The sequence below is a fragment of the Arvicanthis niloticus genome, chromosome 15 (assembly GCF_011762505.2).
Source record: "Arvicanthis niloticus isolate mArvNil1 chromosome 15, mArvNil1.pat.X, whole genome shotgun sequence".
Taxonomy (NCBI): Eukaryota; Metazoa; Chordata; class Mammalia; order Rodentia; family Muridae; genus Arvicanthis; species Arvicanthis niloticus.
In genome coordinates this window covers 10,499,356-10,517,563 of record NC_047672.1, presented here as the reverse complement: position 1 = coordinate 10,517,563, position 18,208 = coordinate 10,499,356, and the positions used below count along the sequence as shown (strand labels likewise).

The window sequence follows — 18,208 nt, the reverse complement described above, 5'->3', positions numbered from 1 at the left end:
AGGGTGAGCAGGGAGGGAAACAAGTCTCAAGCCTTCGCCATGATCAGTCTCCTCCCATGGCTCTGCCATCTCAACCTGTCTACTCTCCTCCTGAGGCCTGGGACCCCTTCCCTTGTTGGTTCCACATCTGCTATGTACAGCTCTGCTTGCAAGCAGAGCCTGTGTCATTCCTGCAGGCTCCTGTCAGCCACCAGGAAGGCCTGCACAACTGTTTTGTTCCATTGACCCTGCTAATATTTTCTTTATAATTACTTTTCTCATCATTGTGACAAAATACTTGACAGGAGAAAAAAATAGGGAAGAGGAAGGCATGGCATTGGGACCAGAAGTAAGGCAGCTTGGGGTACAAATGCAGGGATCAGGAAGTGCTCCATCTGTACTTCCTCCAGCTAGGCTCCACCTCCTGAACAGCTCCACCAATGGACAGCCAAGTGCTTCAACTGTGGTGAGACAGTTGTCATTCAAACATAATCATCTCTCATCAGCGTGTCTGGTACACATATACACAGACACACACACACGTATATATGTGTATATGTGTGTATGTATGTATATGTATATATGTATATAAATGTATATGGTGTGTATGCATATATGTGTGTGTATTTGCATATGTATTTATGATGTATATGGTGTGTCTGAGTGTATGTATGTATATGTGTATATGTATGATATATATGTATATATATGTATATATATGTATATATATGTATATATATATATGTATAGCTAAAATACTGACATTCCACCAATTATGATGTTCTTGAGGAGGACTCTACAGCCTTTCTCATCACTATCTAGAGCAGTGCGTGGCTCACAGTAAGTATTCAGTTAATATTGTCCAGTAAAGTTGAGTTCCCTTCCTCATGTGGAAACAGCTACAACTTGTGTATTAAAATGCCAGGAATGGGCATTAGTCCACAGTTCAATTGCTAAGAGATGTGACATCCACTCATTTTTACACCATCTTCTCTTACATGCTGAGTTCACACTGGCACATAGATTTATATCTTTATTATCCCACCCCTCCTACATGCCCAGGGCTCTGTCAGGGCCGGAGAGCCTTGGGCCTGGAGATAGGCCTCTGCTAATGAGGTCTTAACCAGTCCCCATGGTCATGCCTACCTGGTGGCCTCCTGCAGCTCCTGCGTGAGGCTGAAATCCCTAGCTCCCTAGAGCCTCCCCCCAACAGCTCCTTCTCTCCAGAAGCAGATCCATCTTAGGCCCCACCAGGAAGAGGATGCACAGAATTTCTCTGCTGGGAGACTTGTTTTCAGTCTGTTTTTCTCGTGTGTTTTACTAACCCATTTCTGATTCCTCCAACCCCATGTTCCTTTTGGGAGAAAAAGAAGCCAGATCAACTTCCAGAACTTTGCTGCTCCCCACCCACCTTTCTCCTCCTGCAGGAAGGACTCTGAGCTGTGAAGACAGCAGCCTGCACAATGGAGAAGGACAGATGGGGCGGGGGGGGGGGGGACAAAATGTCCAACAGCTTAGAGGAGGGCAAGCACGTGAGTCCTACCAGTGAAGCAATGTATGGGAAAAGTGGTTATACTGGGCAGGGGTGAGTGGACAGAGGAAGCAGAAAGACATGAAGCTTAACTATGTCTCATACCCAGTTGGATCTTGAAGGTTGGTTTCAATTTTCTTGGATAGACCATGATCAAAAGACAGCCAAAAGCAAGACAGAATAGAAGTTGGGCGTGCTTGCGGGTAAATAATCTCACCCTTGCAGGTAGGAGAAACCAAAAGATGGTGGCTGGAGCCAGTTTATGGAAGGCCTTCCAAGCCAGGGGACTTGATGTCCTCTGTTAGCACTTGACATCACTGAGCCTGGGTGGCCCTGAGCTGTGCACTCTAGAGCACGGTGGCAGCATGGTCTAGGTGGATGGAAGTGGGCTGGGGAATGGCTAGCAGCAAGACACCTTCTAGGAGTTGTGTTGGCACTGCAGGGAACACGCAGATGATGCATGGCACCTGCTGAACACAAGGGGAGGCTGGCAGCTATGCAAAGAGGGTTGTTCTCAGGAGGGGCCCAGGAAGCTGCTGCTCTTATGTTGAATTTGGTTCCATAGGGACACATGGAGCTGTAGACAGTGAATTCAGGTCCGGCCACTCCCTTTGGCCTTCTCAGTCAAGAGAGAGACAAGGTCATTGCTGAGAAGAGAGGGCACCCACAGGGTCACCTGGGAACCTGAGAGTGATCACAGTTTCAGACAACTGCTAGACTGAATATAAAAATGGTCACTTGTTAAAGAATAGAGCCCTCTCGTGTAATCTCAAGTCTCTTCTCCAGTAAACAAGGTCTCCTGGTGTCCTGGTATGAAACCTATCCAGGTAACTGTGAGGGGAAATGCCTTTAAGCTGGGAATATAATTTGAGGCTTTGAGTCCCACACACTATCTTTGTTAGAAAATATTCACCACTTCTTAAGCTCACAAGTGCAAGGCCAGGATTCTTAAGCACAGAGACAAGTTTTGAAACTGCATACCGAGAATAGAAGGTTACCAGCTTTGCCCACCCAGAAATTCCATCAAAGAGCATAGCTAGCTCCCTTTGTCAGGGATAGCCTGATTGCCTGTTTGAGCCTTGCCAGTCTCCTGCAAGCAGTTGGCATCCCATTTAAAGGAGCCTCCTAAGTTCAGTTTCATTTCTTGTATCAATGCCACCAAACCCTAGTACCTAACATCACCTCCAGATTCTGATTTCCTGGTTTATCCAGTGCCACTGGCTGTTGGGAATGTGGGGACTTGCTTAGAGCAAGAATTAGGAGAGAATGATATAGGCCTTCCTGTGTCTTTATTTTGGCTACCATCCTCTTCACTAGAGACTCTGCTTGGGCAGATGTTGCCACAAGTAATTTAAAATTAACTGTTTTGGGGTTAATCACTGTACCTGGAATAGCCTAGTAACCCAGGATTACTGAATTCCTTTTTTACTTAATGATAATATATATATATATATATATATATATATATATATATATATATATATATAATCTCACCTGCATTTTTTGAAATATTTTATTTTATGCATTTCATTATTTTGACTGCATGTATTTATGTGCACCATGTGTGTGCTGGGTCCAGGCAGAGGTCAGGAGAGGGCATGAGATCATCTAGAACTGGAGTTATGGGTGTTTGTGTGCTGCTTGCTTCCTGGGTGCTGGGAACTGAACCCAGGTCTTCTTCGAGAGCAACAAGTACTCTTAGCCATGGAGCCATTGCTCCAGCTCCAAGATTACTGGATTCTTTTTCTCGCTCTTACAATGCTTCTGACTTGAATCTGTGACAATCAACTCTTTACAAAGTGGCACATGAGGGAGAGAAAGAGGGCAAAAGAGGCAGAAGAGGGAGGAGTCTTTGACAAGTTAGAGTAACAGAGACTTTGGAAGTTCCCTCCTCCTGTCTCTGAGCTTTTGTGCAGAGGTCAAGCTTGGTGGAGTTCACTGTGCGAATGAGACCAAAGGAGAGCTACGTGTCTCATTGGCTGTGAAACTAGATCCCTGAGGAGCTGTTCTGTGACTCAAGCCTAACTAATATGAAGGGTTTTTTTTTTGGGGGGGGGGCAGTAGAGCTCATTTGAGCAAGCAATTTGAGATCTTATTTCTTCGGCAGTCCACTGCAACCGCTGAAATGTCACTGAGAAGGTCTTGCTGTGGGAGTAACAAAGTCCCTGCCCATGGCCCCTCCACCCCGTCCAAAGTCAACTTCAGTTTTTGAATGCAGAGGCACTTTGAGCTTTTGTCACAAAAGCCGTGTATATTTTTTTGAACTTTTGTTTATTTTGGCCACCCAAGCCTCTGTCTCTTTCCTCCAGTGAATCACAGGATAGGGCCATTACAAAATGTCCTCCTTACAGAATAGTTCTCTTCCCTGGGGAGGCTGGACTTGGCAAATGACAAGCAGCCTGTGCTAGCTGCTGCTGTTGTCCCACATACCCACCGCAGTGTCGGGATTTTAATACAGAAACAAAACTTCACACTCTACCGATACCATTTGGTAGGCGGACTTCCAGAGCGTTTCCTCGGTGAATAGACACAGAAGGGGAAAAGTAAGCCAAGGTTGCTTGGAAGTTAGTCCTGTCAGCTTGTTGTGGACCCGAGGCTTCTCCTGTCTCGATTAAAGGAGTTTAGGGAGGTTTTTTTTTTTAATTCAGATTTAAAATAATACTAGGAGTGGGAGGAGAAAAATAAGAGCCAAATGGGGGAATGTTCAGACCTTGCTGTTCCGCTGTACCCGCACAGCAATGCTGAGACTCGGTGTTGGTTGGGCAGCACCCACTTTCTTCAATGGGGAGTAAGCAATCACTTCTTCTTCTACTCTCTAGCGGTGTTGGAGCGTCCTCTGCTAGACGACAGGCTCTGGAGTTATTCGTGAAGTACTTTCTCTGTGTTAGAAGGTTCCAAGGGCAGGGCACTAGGCCAGATTTGCCCCTGGGTCCTTGTCACACAAAATGAGTTTTGTCTCTTGGTTTAAGTGGTGTGCCGCCGCAGGAGGACCCAGCTGGAGGAAGGTCTGTGAGCACAGCATCACTTGCTCTCTCCCTTGGTCCTGGGGTATCTCTTGTTCTGCCCTCTCTTTGTCCATGTGTGAGAACTTCAGCTATTTTTATGACATTTGTAGATATACACATTTGATTTCTGCTTGAAAATAGCCACTGGGAAGTTCTCCAGTACTTCCAATGCCAGTCAACAACAGGCAGGCTCCGCCCTTCATCTCTCACTGGACAACAGCAGGCAGGCTCCGCCCTTCTGCTGAGATTCGACACTGGCATGTGTCCGGAAGATCTTGATTGCTGGCTGCCAAAGCATCTAATGCATCTGTGTCCCTTTCTTCTAGTCACAGTATCTTCGTAGGGGTTCTCTCTCTCTCTCTCTCTCTCTCTCTCTCTCTCTCTCTCTCTCTCTCTCTCTCTCTCTCTCTCTGTGTGATATTTTGGTAGTGGCTCCCCGTCTCTCCCACAAACACCAGTCTTTGAAGCATAGGTACAAGTTCACAGTCGTCACTCAGTTTTGTGTGCTGTGAGATTGTTTATTTACTTTGCAGTAAGCCCCTCTTACTTTTGGAATTTGAAAATTAAACATTTAAGAAAAAGATTAGTATTCACCCCCAAAGATTTGGCTAGACACAACAACACTTCCTACAAAATCCATTGGGGCAGCAGCTATGGCCCTGCCTTCCTCACGCAGCCAAAGCCCAGGGGAATGCACTGGGCCCTGCATCACACAACCCTGCTTGCCAAAAGTCCTGCTAAAATGATTGAGCAGATGTCTTCTCTTGGTCTCCAGTAGACATAAATCACAACTGCCTGTGCTTAATTCCTAGGTTCAGTATGCTAAGGACAACAAAAATTAGTCACTTTCAGGTTTTTTTTTTTCCTGGATGCTTTTAAAATCTCCAGCACTGTAATAGCAATAACCTTGATACTATGTAAGAAAAGTCAGCACACTCGTGCAGGTAGCTCTATGTCACCCCCCCCCCACCATACAAGCTCCCCCTGTGATAATGGAGCTGAAGAGACCCCAGCCAGAGTTTCCCTTCAAGCACCTTGCATGAAGAACAGGACATTTCCTAAACAGCATAAAATTGACACAAGTATGTCATGGTCTATGTATCAGCAGATGCAGGGAAGAGTGGAGGGACAATAACTGGACTTTCTGCTCATCAGGTGTTTTAGTCACATGATTCGTGTCGACATCCAGGCCTTGTTTTCTGTCTGTATATATTCTGGTGGCACGACAAAAGATAATTTGGCAGCATTCCTTAAATGACAAGTCTTTGAACTTTGCAGAGACTCATAATTCAAATGCACTTACAGATGTAGCTTCTCAGGAGCCAAATGGAGACAACTTTCAAAGTAAATCCTGTGTCTACTGCTTCTTCCCTCTCCCTCTCTCCCTCTCTTCTTCCCTCCTCCATCCCTCCCTCATTCCATCCCCTCCCCCTTTCTCTTTTTTCTGTTCCCTCCTCTGTCACTACCCACGTCCGACCAGCAGAATAAGGCAACGGCAACCGTGTTCTTCTTCAAGCGGTTTATTCAGCTATCCCTGTACAGCGAGCTGCTTCTTCTCTCTCTCTTCTCTTCTTTTTCCTGCATCCCCTTATAAGCATTGCCTTGATCCTATCAGCAACTGCCACGAAGTCACTGGTGATTGGCCATTCTCAATGATGCGAGGTGGGGTGATCGGGTAACCACACCTCTCAGCGCATACAACTCCATATACGGAGTTGTCTTTTCTCTCAAGCAATGCCTATGCCAAGCGCCACCTTGTAATGGTGAGAGCGGAGCCGCTTCCCACACTCCTCCTCCCTCATCTCTCCTACCTCCTTCCCTACCCCTTTCCTCTCTGTTTCCTCCTCCTTCTTCTCCCCTTCTTTCCTCTTTCCTTCCCCACTTTCTCCCTGTCCCCTTTTAACTTCAGAAAATCAGCACTAAATTTAACACTACTTTTAAATTAGACTTTTTTGGTCCTCCCAAATAGCAGTGTCCAAACATTATTTCTGTCAAATCTTTTCATTAAAAATCTGTGGGCTTAGTGTGTAGTTTCTGCTGGAACACTTGCTTAACATGTATGAGGCTGTGTGTTCACTTGGCTCTGCAAAACAAAACACTAACGGTATATTCAAATGTCTAATTACATTCTTAACATATATGGGTAGTAAAACATAGGACATGTTAATTAAAGTAGAGACTACAGAAAGTAAAGTAAATATCAAATTTAAAATATCCAAGCTCTTACTGGGTATGGTGACTCACGTTTATAATTCCAGAACTTGGGAAGCAGAGGCAGAAAAATTGTCATAACTTTAAGGCCATGAAAGTTTACATAGTGAGATTCTTCCTCAATACAATAAAATAATCAAATTAAATTAAAACCTGCCTCATGAAAGTAAACTTAAAAGTTAAAATAAAGGGCCAGCTGAAGCCTCAGCAGTAAAAGCCCTTACCAGCAAACCTGATAGCCTGAATCTGGTCAATGGAACCCCATCGTGAAAGAGACCTGACCACCACAAGTGCCCTCTGCACGTGCACCAGGTAGGCAGGACTCCTTTCAGATATTCTATTGTTGCCCTGTGTCATGGAGATCCTATAGTTTGGATCTGTAGAACCACTGAACTGGCCCCTTCATGCACTCCAGAATTTCACTGATGGAGTAGATCCTGGGGTGGGTCCATTCAAAGTCCTGGATCTGGGGCTGAGAGGTATCTGAGCTGGTCAGCCCACCAGCTCTCCTGCTCTAACACCCTTAGGGTCAGGTCAGCTCACTAGCAACATCACACCTGCAGCAACCAGCTCTACCCTGGTGCCCGGATGAGATACAGAGTCCTTTCTCCTGAGTGTTGCAGCTGGTGTGGGATATGGCCAGTTCTCCCACTCTCATGACCCTGGGGCAGCACTCCCATCTGCTATAGATGGCAAGGGACAAAGGAGGGGAGGAGGGTGTCTCTCCCTCACCTGTACCTCATCACCCAGCAGACAAGAGACAGGACTGGTTCTCTGGAGCTCATATCTCTAGGACCAGCTCACCCCACCCTCCGTCAGGGTCAGCTCTACTGTTCTGCCCGTGTCATCAAGTGAGGGGCAGGGACAACTCTCCTGCTTTCATGACCTCATTGAGGCCAACTCTCCCACCTACCACAGGTGGCGAGAGCAAAAGGGAAGGGGATCTCTCCTTCTATGACACCACTGTACAGCAAACAGGAGGCAGAGCTGGCTCTCCCACACTCACACCCTCAGGCCAGCTCATCCACAATTCCCATATCCAGGGCCAATTCTACCGTGCTGTCCAGATAAGGTGAGTGCTACAGCAGGAGAGGGGCAGGACCATCTCTCCAACTGATGACTCCAGGGCCAGCTCTCCTGCTTGCCCCATGTGGTGAGAGGGGAGGGGAGGAGGGAGATGAGTGATAAGGCCAGCTCTCTAATGCTTATATCCTTGGGGCAGTTCACCTGCAACTTCTGATATGTGCAGGGCTTGTGGCAGCCCAGACCAGATATGTCTGCCTGGCCTTTGGTGGCAACAGATCCCTGCTGCTGGAAGGCCATGGACCAAATGTGCCCTCAGTGGCAGCACAGGCCAAAACCACGTCATGGTTCCAAGTGGCATCATTGGCTACTCACATTGGGCTGTTCCTCCTTACCGCGAGTCTCCAGCCCTGCCTCTCTCTGTTGTGCCCATGTTCTTCTGTTTCTCTTTCTCATTTCTCCACCACTTACTTGCTCCTTTTAGTGGTACCTGGGATGCCCTGAGTGTCTGAGGCTGTCTCAGGAGTAGTCTCAGTTGTGTTATACCCTGCTCATGTGTTACGGTGCTGGGTGGGGAATCATCTTGTGCATGATCTGCCTCCCCCACAGGCCTGGTGGTCATCCTAGGCTAGTTCCATATCCGGGTCCCATTACTCTGGTCTGGAGATTATCTTGGCTTGCTCCTTCCCTGGCTCACCTCAAGTAGCCCATTGTAGAGAAGTGTCTCTCTTGGGTTCTCCCATCCAGGGCCTAGGGTCCCCAGAGGGGTTCTAGTCTCCAGCTTGCTCTCTCTCCTGGGAGCCCGTCTGGGCATGCCTGACACCAGAATGAGGAGCATCTTGGGCTAGCTCCTTGTCCAGGCCCCCTGGCACTAGACTGAGTGTTATCCAAGGCTTACTTTTTTTCAGGGAATCTTAGGCTACAAAACATTCAGCTATTCATAGATCTGAACACTCAACATAGACGTGTAGCCTCTCTTCTCTCTGCCACCTACTGATGTACATGTGACATAACAGCCACACCTGCAGGTCTAAGGGCAGGTCTGTTTTCAAAAAAAAAAAAAAGGTGGAGGGGTGGGAATTAATTCTCCAGTGAGCCAAATCATACCTACCGGATACATGCCCTAGACCTGAGTATGCTGTAGAATTTCAAAGACGTGTGTGTCAAAGACAAATAAGCCTGGATGTGACAGTTTAGCCAGAAGGAGGCCAGTGAGTATATGTTCCCAAACACTTACATTTTGGTGCCAGGTTAGCTCAAATTTTAATTCTAACAGTGACATAAAATTAGGCTGCTCTTTATTTAATTACAGGAAGCAGATAAGTTAAACCTCAGATTTAAGATGGCTCCTCTAATGTGCCCTACAGGCTGTTGACTGAATGTGTACAACTCAACCAAGCCAACAAACGCCAAAAAAGAGAAAGCAGATTGAGTCCTCTCTGTGCATCAGATTCCCTGCTTACTGAGAGCTAATGACATTATTCTTCTCCAAGGAAGGTGTCTGTCTCTGAGAATTACAAGGTAGCTTCTATGTGGAGACTTCCTGTGATGAAAATCCCCTCTGGAGACTGTTGTACCTACATCCTCCCTTTGGGATGAACAACTCAGTTGTTGTTTTTCAGTAATATTCATCAGCATCATCAGAGGCTGTTACAGTTTGAATCTTAAATGTCTCCACAGGCTCATGTTGTGAGCAGGTTAAACTGATTCTGGAGGCTGTGGAACCCAGGATGTGGGGCTCAGCTCTGAGGACCCAGGGGTGAACTCTGGAGGAACAATCCAGCCCAGATTTAGCCTAATGCTCTGCTTCCTGGCCCACTGCTATGTGAACAGTCTCTCTACACACTTCTGCTGCCGGGGTCTGAGACCTGCTGTGCTTTTCCTGCTGAGATGGGCTGAAACCTCCAGCCAAAGTTAATCTACCTTTCCTTAGTTGTTTCTGGCTGCCAAGGACACTAATACAGAGTCACTAGGACAGATGTGTCATGAGATAAACTGTCTTAGTATTTACAGAACCAGATGGTGTGACAAGTCTATTAATTTATTGTACTTTCTGCTCTGGAAGGGGTTAGATATTCCATTAGTGCCTCAGAACCCATTTTTTCCCATCCCATAAATCAAGACACATGATTTTCACTTAAGTGTGTGCATGATCCCTAAGTGTCATTCAAAAGGTCACATGTTTCAGGGAAACTTTTATTGGTTAAAAAGTACCTTGAAAATATTTTTTTTAAAGGCATTTTTAATTTACATGACATCTTTGGTTTTCTTAAAACAACATTCTTTTGTGATTAAGACTCCTGTTTCTGGAATGTAGCTTATGAATTATAAGGTTCCCATCCTCTGTCATAGATGAAACGATTGATCATATCAAAAGATCTCATTGGCTGGTCATAGGGCAAAATGTGTCCTCCACCTCGGACGATTACCTTGGAGACCAAAGACAAAAGAACACAGGGAAATAAATATTTTCAATAGAAACTCAGATTAAACACTACTTGAAATGTATGTGAAATTCAGAATGGTGTCGTTATGTAGCTCAGTGGTAGAGCCCTTGCCTAGAGGGTGGAGTCCTTGAGTTCTGTCCCCAGACAGAAAACAGAAATAAATACAGAAGACTTCCTTCCACAAGCCTTAGAGTTATATGCTCTCCTAGTGATAAGTTACCTTAGAGTCCAGGAAGCTTTTCAGCTTCAGTTCTTAGATTTTATACCAATTTGCATCATTTTCCAAATGACTTCTCTTTCCCACTTCAGAGTGAGTTTCTGCTCCTGAGCTCCTAGCTGAGAGTGAGTGTTGCACCCTTAAGTTTTACCTAGATGACCTGGAGGTAGGAAGGTTTCCCCATGGAGGTCAGACAGACAGAGCCTACTCTGTCTTTTAATTAGCCAGCTAAGTCTCACCACTCACAAATCAAGGATGCAAGCCACTCAGCAGCTCTCAGGGGTGTGCGACCAAATGTGGTGGGCTTGTGATTACATATGTAAATGTGACAAGATTAATCTCAAGGCTTCCCAGATGGAAATAGCCTCATCCTCAGAAATGATGTATTTTGGGAGCCTCTACGCTCATGTGTTCCAGATGTTCTGGGGGTCATAAGTGTGCCATGAATTTTAAAAGGGTTATGCAAGCACTTAAACCATCACTCTAAGGTAGTTTTTAGTGAAAGATTTCAATTCTCCCTGGACCTACAGATGTGGACCTAGCAGGAGAGGCTTTCCAGTTGGGGCTTTTTCAGAGCCCAGAATGCAAAGGAAGTCACAATGGGCTTGTGATGCAGACATGTCAGGGCAGACTTCTCAGGAATCTCTGGGGGAAAGATTCCTGGACTGACAATGATGGGCAGGCACAGGTGCAGGAGTGAAGGGATGCAGGGGTGCGGGGATGCAAGGGGTGCAGGGGTACTGGGGTACAGGGATGCAGAGGTGCAGAGATGCAGGGGTACAGGGGTGCAGAGATGCAGAGATGCAGGGGCACAGGGGTACAAGGATGCAGGGACGCAGGAGTACAGGGATGCAGGGGTGCAGGGATGCAGTAATACAGGGATGCAGGGGTAGAGGGGTGGAGGGATACAGTGGTGCAGGGATGCAGGGATCAGGAGTACAGGGATGCAGGGGTAAAGGGGTGCAGAGATGCAGGGGTGCAAGGGTACAGGGGTACAAGAATGCAGGGATGCAGGAATACAAGGATGCAGCGGTGCAGGGGTACAGGGGTACAGAGGTACAGGGTGCATGGGTGCAGGGGTACAGAGGTACAGGGTGCAGGGGTACAGGGTTGCAGGGGTACAGAGTACAGGGTGCAGGGTTGCAGAGGTGTAGGGATATAGAGGTACAGGGATGCAGGGGTGCAGGGTGCAGGGATGCACTGCCAACAGAATAATCTGTTCCTGCATGCACAGGAAACAGCAGGCACGCACTTCTATATGCAGCCCCACTCATTAAGGAGAAGTATGAGACAGAGGAGAGCTGAACTGGCAAACAACCAGGGGATACAGGCCTGCTGGGATACAGGCCTGCTGGGATGTGCTGCGATGAACAGATTAGAGATGTTTGGGAATTTATTTTTAGTTTCAGTAAAAATATACTTAACATGAAACTACATTTTCAATCACTTTAAGGTATAAAATCCAGTCACATTTAGCGCATCCTCTATCACTGGTAGGTCATTTTGGACTATTTTCATTGTCCCAAAGGAAACAGCAGCTGATACTTTGTCTGCCTAGTCCTCATCCCTCCAGTCTCCGGCAACCAAATCAACTTCAGCTGCCTGTGGATCTGCCTATTCCAGGCAGAACCTGGATGGTTGTACGGAGGGAATGGCATGCTCCGATTTCCACAGTAAAAATTACGTCATATCTAATGAGGAGGCTTTGAAAGGAGTGATCCCTGAATAAACAATGGAGGACCACCAGCTCGAATGAAGGATGGTGTAGGCTCATAGGAAAGAGGAGGAGTGGGAGTGAGGAGAGGTACCAGAGCGGAACCAGTGGAATTAAAGATTAATCAGATATAAAGGCCAAGTGGCAATCGTCCTCCACCGCTGGCCCCACTTCAAGCTTCTGACCTGAACAGATTTGCAAAAGGTGGTACTGTTGTTCAGGACAATGGATAAGGGACCCGTGGAAACTACAAGAGGTAGGATGGGTTGGAGGAGCCCAGTGTCCACTGCAAACTGATACACGAGGGACACCTGCCTGTTAGACTTTCCAGTTTAAACTTAAAGTCCTTTTACTATCTTCATTACACACCCTATCTATGAAATCATGGCTTCTAGCTATCAGAAGGTAACGACTGGTCAAACTAAAATATACACTCGGGAAAAGTCACATTGAAAAGGTAAAGTAACTGAAGACAAGAGTCAGGGACAAGCCATGGATCATCAGCAGACACCTCTGACTATGAGTGAAGCAAGAACTGTCCATGATAACCAGAGCATCAAAGATAATCGAGGCAAGGCTGCCTCAGCAACGCACAGCAGGAGCCATCCTTGGGGTTTCCCATCATGCACTTGCAGACTAGCAATTGAATAAGAGGTGAAATGTCACTTCTAGGTGCCTCAGTGGATACAAATGTAGCTATCACAGTATTGTGTGTTCCTAGAGAAATCCAGTTGGAGCTTCAGTGTGGGTCATCCTGGTTATGGGTATAAAGAGAAAGGACCTTACAGTCTGAGGGGTATGAGGAAGAGCAACCTCCCAAAAAAAAACCTCCAAAAAAAGAAGAAGAAGAGGAAGAGGAAGAGGGGGAGGGGGAGGGGAAGGGGGAGGGAAAGAGGGAGGGGAAGAGGAAGAAGAAGAAGAGGAGGAGGAGGAGGAAGAAGAAGAAGAAGAAGAAGAAGAAGAAGAAGAAGAAGAAGAAGAAGAAGAAGAAGAAGAAGAAGAAGAAGAAGAAGAAGAAGAAGAAGGAGAAGAAGAAGAAGAAAAGAGAATGCAGGCTTGGCGCTGGGAAACAGTAAATTTCCCATTAGGTCCATGAGGGAGGAAGTCATAGACGGGAAAGCCTCAGCATCCCAGTTGCTGGCTCCACTGAAACCCTCTCACCAAGATAGAGATAGAGAGAGAGATAGAGAGAGAGAGAGAGTGAGAGAGAGAGGGAGAGAGAGAGGGAGAGAGAGAGAGAGAGAGAGAGAGAGAGAGAGAGAGGATATTAAAGCAGAGAGAGAAGTGATATTAAACCAGTCTTTTAAAAAAAACAAAAAACAAAAAACAAACAAACAAAAAAAGAAACCCTCTCACCGCTGAACTGAACAAAGTGGTGACACCTTCTTCTGACCTTCATAGGTGACATACTCACACAAGGTTCATAAACACGCAGGTAAGCATAGCCTATAATACATACAATATATATATATAATGCATACGTATATACATATACACATACAATAAAAATAAATTCTAATAAAATTGAAACTGAGAACAGACAGTATTATAGTAGATTAGACATAGTAGAAGTAAGATACATTAGAAACAGAAGTTCATGTTAGTAGGTTAGTCAACAGCATCCAGACTGGAGCATGGCGTATAGCAGCATACCATACATAGAGCATACCATACATAGAGCAGAGAAGAAAGGCTGGAGACTTCAGTGAATCTGATTGTTCTTGGCTGGACTTCAAGGATAAAAACATAAGGGACAGGGTAAAGGAAATACTGATTGGTAATAATTGTTCAGACTTGATAAAAGCTACCTGTTCTCAGTCTGGGGAAGATTAAGAACCCTAAATAGGATCAATACAGAGAAAATGGCACCTAAGCACATAAAAGTATGGTGCTGCAACTGGAGACAGGATCGGGTGGAGAGCTGGCTCAGCAAACCAGAATGCCAACTGCTCCTGCAGAAGACCAAGGTTTGCTTCCCAGTACCTACAGAGCAGCACAGAACGACGTGTAACTCCAGTTCTGGGGAGCCGATTCCCTCTGCTGACAACCTCAGGCACACACACACAGAGTGCATATACATACACTCAGGCAGGCACACACACACACACACACACACACACACACACACACCACATGAAATAAAGTAAAACATTTTTAAAAAGGAAAACCATTTTCCCAGAAAAAGAAGGAGGGTTAATTACAGAAATGATGAAAACCAGAGAGTGAAAAGTGTCCCCAGAATTCTGAAAGATTTGCCGGCCTAGCCTCTCTTTACACATGGTGGCTCCCTGAGACATTTTCAAGGAAATGAGAAACATGGGAGGGGGAGCACATTTTGCCAACAGAAAGGTTAAAGGTTGTTCATCAAACAGAAGAAAAACTGGTCCCTAAATGATGGACACAAATAATGAATATTAATAATAATGACAAAAAAATAACCTCACCACTTACACAAAAGTGGTATAAAATGAGTGAAAACAGTTAAAAATCTCCTTTTGTATTTGGAACGTGGCAAATATATCAAACCGGGTATATTTCATAAATTAGGATATCTATGGCATGATTCTTAGGCAAATATTAAGTTTGGGTGGGTAGTAAAAGCACATTACTAGCAAATTATAATGGGGGAGTGTTGATGTCTCTGAACTACTGGATGGGATAAAAGAATGCAAAGAGAATGTGGAAGAGACATCACATGTGAAATGAAGAACAAAGCTCATGATCGTGGTGTTAAGACAGACGAAACCTTACCATCCAGAAACTGATTCCTTTTCAGATATTCCATGATCAGCTGAGAGGCAAAGGCCCATGTACATCAGGTCACTCAGCCTTACCCCGCCGGTTAGGTCAGCAGCATGCTATGAACACTCTTAACAGTCACTGCAGTTTTTATTTCCCATCATCAGACAAGCCTCCAGCTCACTCTGTGGTCCTGATGGCGACTAACGTCGGTATTGCTCTCTCCCTGGACACTGTCAGCTGACACCGAGAGGAACAGTGCAGTGCGGAAGGGTGTTCGGTGCAGCCACCCAGAGCCTGGCACAGTTGGGGTTGAGCCCAGATTGGGATATGTATGGTGACTTATTGACCTCTTATTTTCTTATTTGTAAAATGGAGATAAGACTTAAGGTCGCCAGGTATCCCATTTTGCTCAGGGTTGAGGGATTTGGAGGATATAGGACTTTAGTTTTAAATGTAAAATAGTATCAAACTATCTGGGATGGCTGGTCACTCTAACAAGAGAAGAGACTCCACGGCGCCTTTGGAGGCTCCTGTCTCACAGTATCATGTCAGGCCGGTCTTTTTGTTTATTTTTCTTAAATTTTATCTTATTTTTATGTTTACTTTATTTTACTTATATATTGTTTTTCTTCTCTCTTTTCACTCTGTAGGTCCTTTGTGTATATATCATGGCTTCCAGTTTAGTGATTTTTTTATGGGAATCCTGGGTGTGCAAACAAACAGGTCTCTGTTTCTTGTGCCTTCTGTTGGGTTCTTTTCCTTCTGTTTGTCTTGTCCAATTCCTATGTATTATATTATATTATATTATATTATATTAAGTTATATCTGATTATTACCCCTTAGAATCTTGCTGATTTTGTAATGAGAGACAGAAGGGTGGGTCTGGATGGGAGGGGAGGTGGGCAGGAACTGGAAGGAATAAAGAAAAGGGAAACTGTAATCTTGATGTAGCATGTGAGAAAAAAAATCTATTTTCAAAAAAGGAAAAATTGAAAAGAAATCAAAGAGAGAGCTCACATGAAAGAATACCTGGTGTTCTGTCTACAACAGACATTACTTCCACTCCATAGTCTGATAGAGAAACATAAGCTCTCAACTGGCCATAGCACTATTGTCTTAAGTTTTTATGGTCGAATAAACATATTTCCTTTTAATTACCAGAGTAAGAGAAGGATGTGAGGCACTAAAAATAAATATACATACACATACACACAACTTAGTAACCTACTTATTTAGAATAAAAGAATTACAATTCACTCATCAGGAGTGAAAATATTAATCTTCAAACGTATTTTGATTCCCATATTAGGGATCCCTCTTGCCCTTGGGAGCAAGAGAACAGTTTAACCCATGAGAGCATCCTCCATCAAGCAGGCTGAGCTTAACTCCCCGGGAGCGTACCCCTTCCACTGCCAGCGCCATCGTCCATCTCATTCCTTCTCTCTGTCCCCTCCCCCACTCCCCATAGGTAGTGCCAACCCCCTTTTGTTGCACAACACACAAATGACACGCAGACAAGAAGGCAAGATCTTACTTGTCTTAGCGGAGTGGCAAGAAACTGTTCTGCCTTTTCTCTTTTTCAGAACTCACTTTATAACACAGCATTTGATGCAATTAGAAAGTAATTGAAACTTCCCTTCCAGTTTTTGCATTTGATACCCACAGGAAGGTAGAAAGCACAGCTCAGCTCATTATTTACCCTTACCCGTTATCTTACATCGGGATCTAGAGGATTCTTTTGTGTGAGGATTGGGAAGGCGGGCAGCGGCTAAGACGTCAGTGCCCTCTACCAGTGGGGATGGCTCATAGTATACTGGATATCGCACACCATGAGCCTGCCAACCCACCCAGACTTTACTTCCTAAGATGTTCTGGCAGGGCTGTGCCGAGCCTTTCCTATAGAGTCAGAAGAGCTGATTGGACAGTTCACTGCTCAGCTCCAGACTTAGTGGCATAAAGTCAGTACATAAAATTAGCTGAGGTGAAGGTAACACCACAGAGCCTAACAATGCAAACTAAGGCCTTAGATAAACCCGAGACAATGGTTCTCTTACATTTTTGTCCTTCCCAGACAAACAGAGTACGTTCTGGCATGCTTCCTTGTATTCAAAGTAAACCCAAGTGCCATTGTTTGAATATGAAGTATTTCCCAAACACTTCTGTGTTGAAGGGTTGGTCCCTGGCCCCAGCACTACTGGAAGAGAGATGGTAGAGCCTTTAAGATAGTGGGTCTCAACCTGTGGGTAGAATTTGGCAGCCCCTTTGACAAACCTCTATCTCCAAAAATAACTATATCACAATTCATAACAGCAGCAAATTATGAAGAAGCAATTATGAAAAAGCAACAAACTAATTTTATGGTTGGGGGCCACCACAACATGAGGAACTATTAAAGGGTCATCGCAGTAGGAAGGTTGAGAAGCTCCAGGTCTCAGTGGAAGGAAAGCTCACGGGGCTGTTGGGTACAAAGGAATATTGGATTCTGGCCTCTTCCTGGTTTGTTGTTTGTTTGTTTTTGTATTTGTTTGTTTGTTTTTGCTTCCTGGTCACCATGAAGTAAGCGGCTTTGCTTCCCTGTACAGTCTCGCCAGGATGACGGTGTTCCCGGACCACGGAGAGTGTGATTGGAGTGGCCTCTGCTCCTTTAATTCAGTTCTCTCGTGGTAGTTTTGTCACGGCGCTAGAAAGCTACCACCACACTAAGAAATGTTCATTGAAACTTAAATTATAAGGCCCCAAACTTCTCTGAAACTTTGCTTCTGGAAATCAGATGGGCTAGATTTCAAATATTTGCAGAAAGATGAAAAGACCTGTTACCTGCTTGCCTGCTTGCCCATACCTGCCTCATGTATTCTGGTGTAACTGGCAATAAGAAGCGTCAAGGCTACCCACCACCTTCTGGCTGCTTGCATCTACAGCAGAGAACTGAGCATGCGCCAAAGCTGAGCTGTTTAGAGTAACATCAGACCAGACAGGGTATTTGAATTTAACTGTAGTATTGACCCACTGTCTACATAGATCCCAGAATCCACAACTGTTCCTGGGTCTCAGGGATTTGGGGCAGAGAACTTGCTAAAGCTTAGAATATTACCAGTGACATATCCTGAAATAAAACATTTGAATGCGGAGCCCACAACTGTGAGGAGACGTGGTTCCTTGGTCCAGCTAACAGCATGGAAGTCACAGTGGTTGACTCTCCATCATTTGTTTATTTTCTGACCTGGTGTAGCATTTCCACAAGTGATTTTGGGACTGTTGGTTACGCTTGGATTCCAAACAATAAAAGTTACTGTTTAAAAAGCAAACCCAATTCTTTGCTGGTTCCCGGAAATGCCATTA

General features: G+C 45.2%; 1 protein-coding gene and 1 non-coding gene across 2 annotated transcripts in view; both read right to left on the bottom strand.

Annotated features, from left to right (window-relative positions):
* Nucleotides 1-8,659: 8,659 nt before the first annotated feature.
* LOC117721098 (small nucleolar RNA SNORA17) lies at nucleotides 8,660-8,790 on the bottom strand. The gene has a single exon (XR_004608373.1). It is a non-coding gene; the product is annotated as a small nucleolar RNA SNORA17 (small nucleolar RNA).
* A 1,088-nt stretch (nucleotides 8,791-9,878) lies between these two features.
* The window catches only part of Cpvl (carboxypeptidase vitellogenic like), a 102,754-nt gene continuing 94,424 nt past the window's right edge, over nucleotides 9,879-18,208 (bottom strand). Inside the window, exon 11 of the mRNA XM_034519486.2 lies at nucleotides 9,879-10,178. Within this exon, the coding sequence (XP_034375377.1) occupies nucleotides 10,068-10,178 (111 nt within the window). The 3' untranslated portion in view covers nucleotides 9,879-10,067. The remainder of the gene's footprint in view (nucleotides 10,179-18,208) is intronic.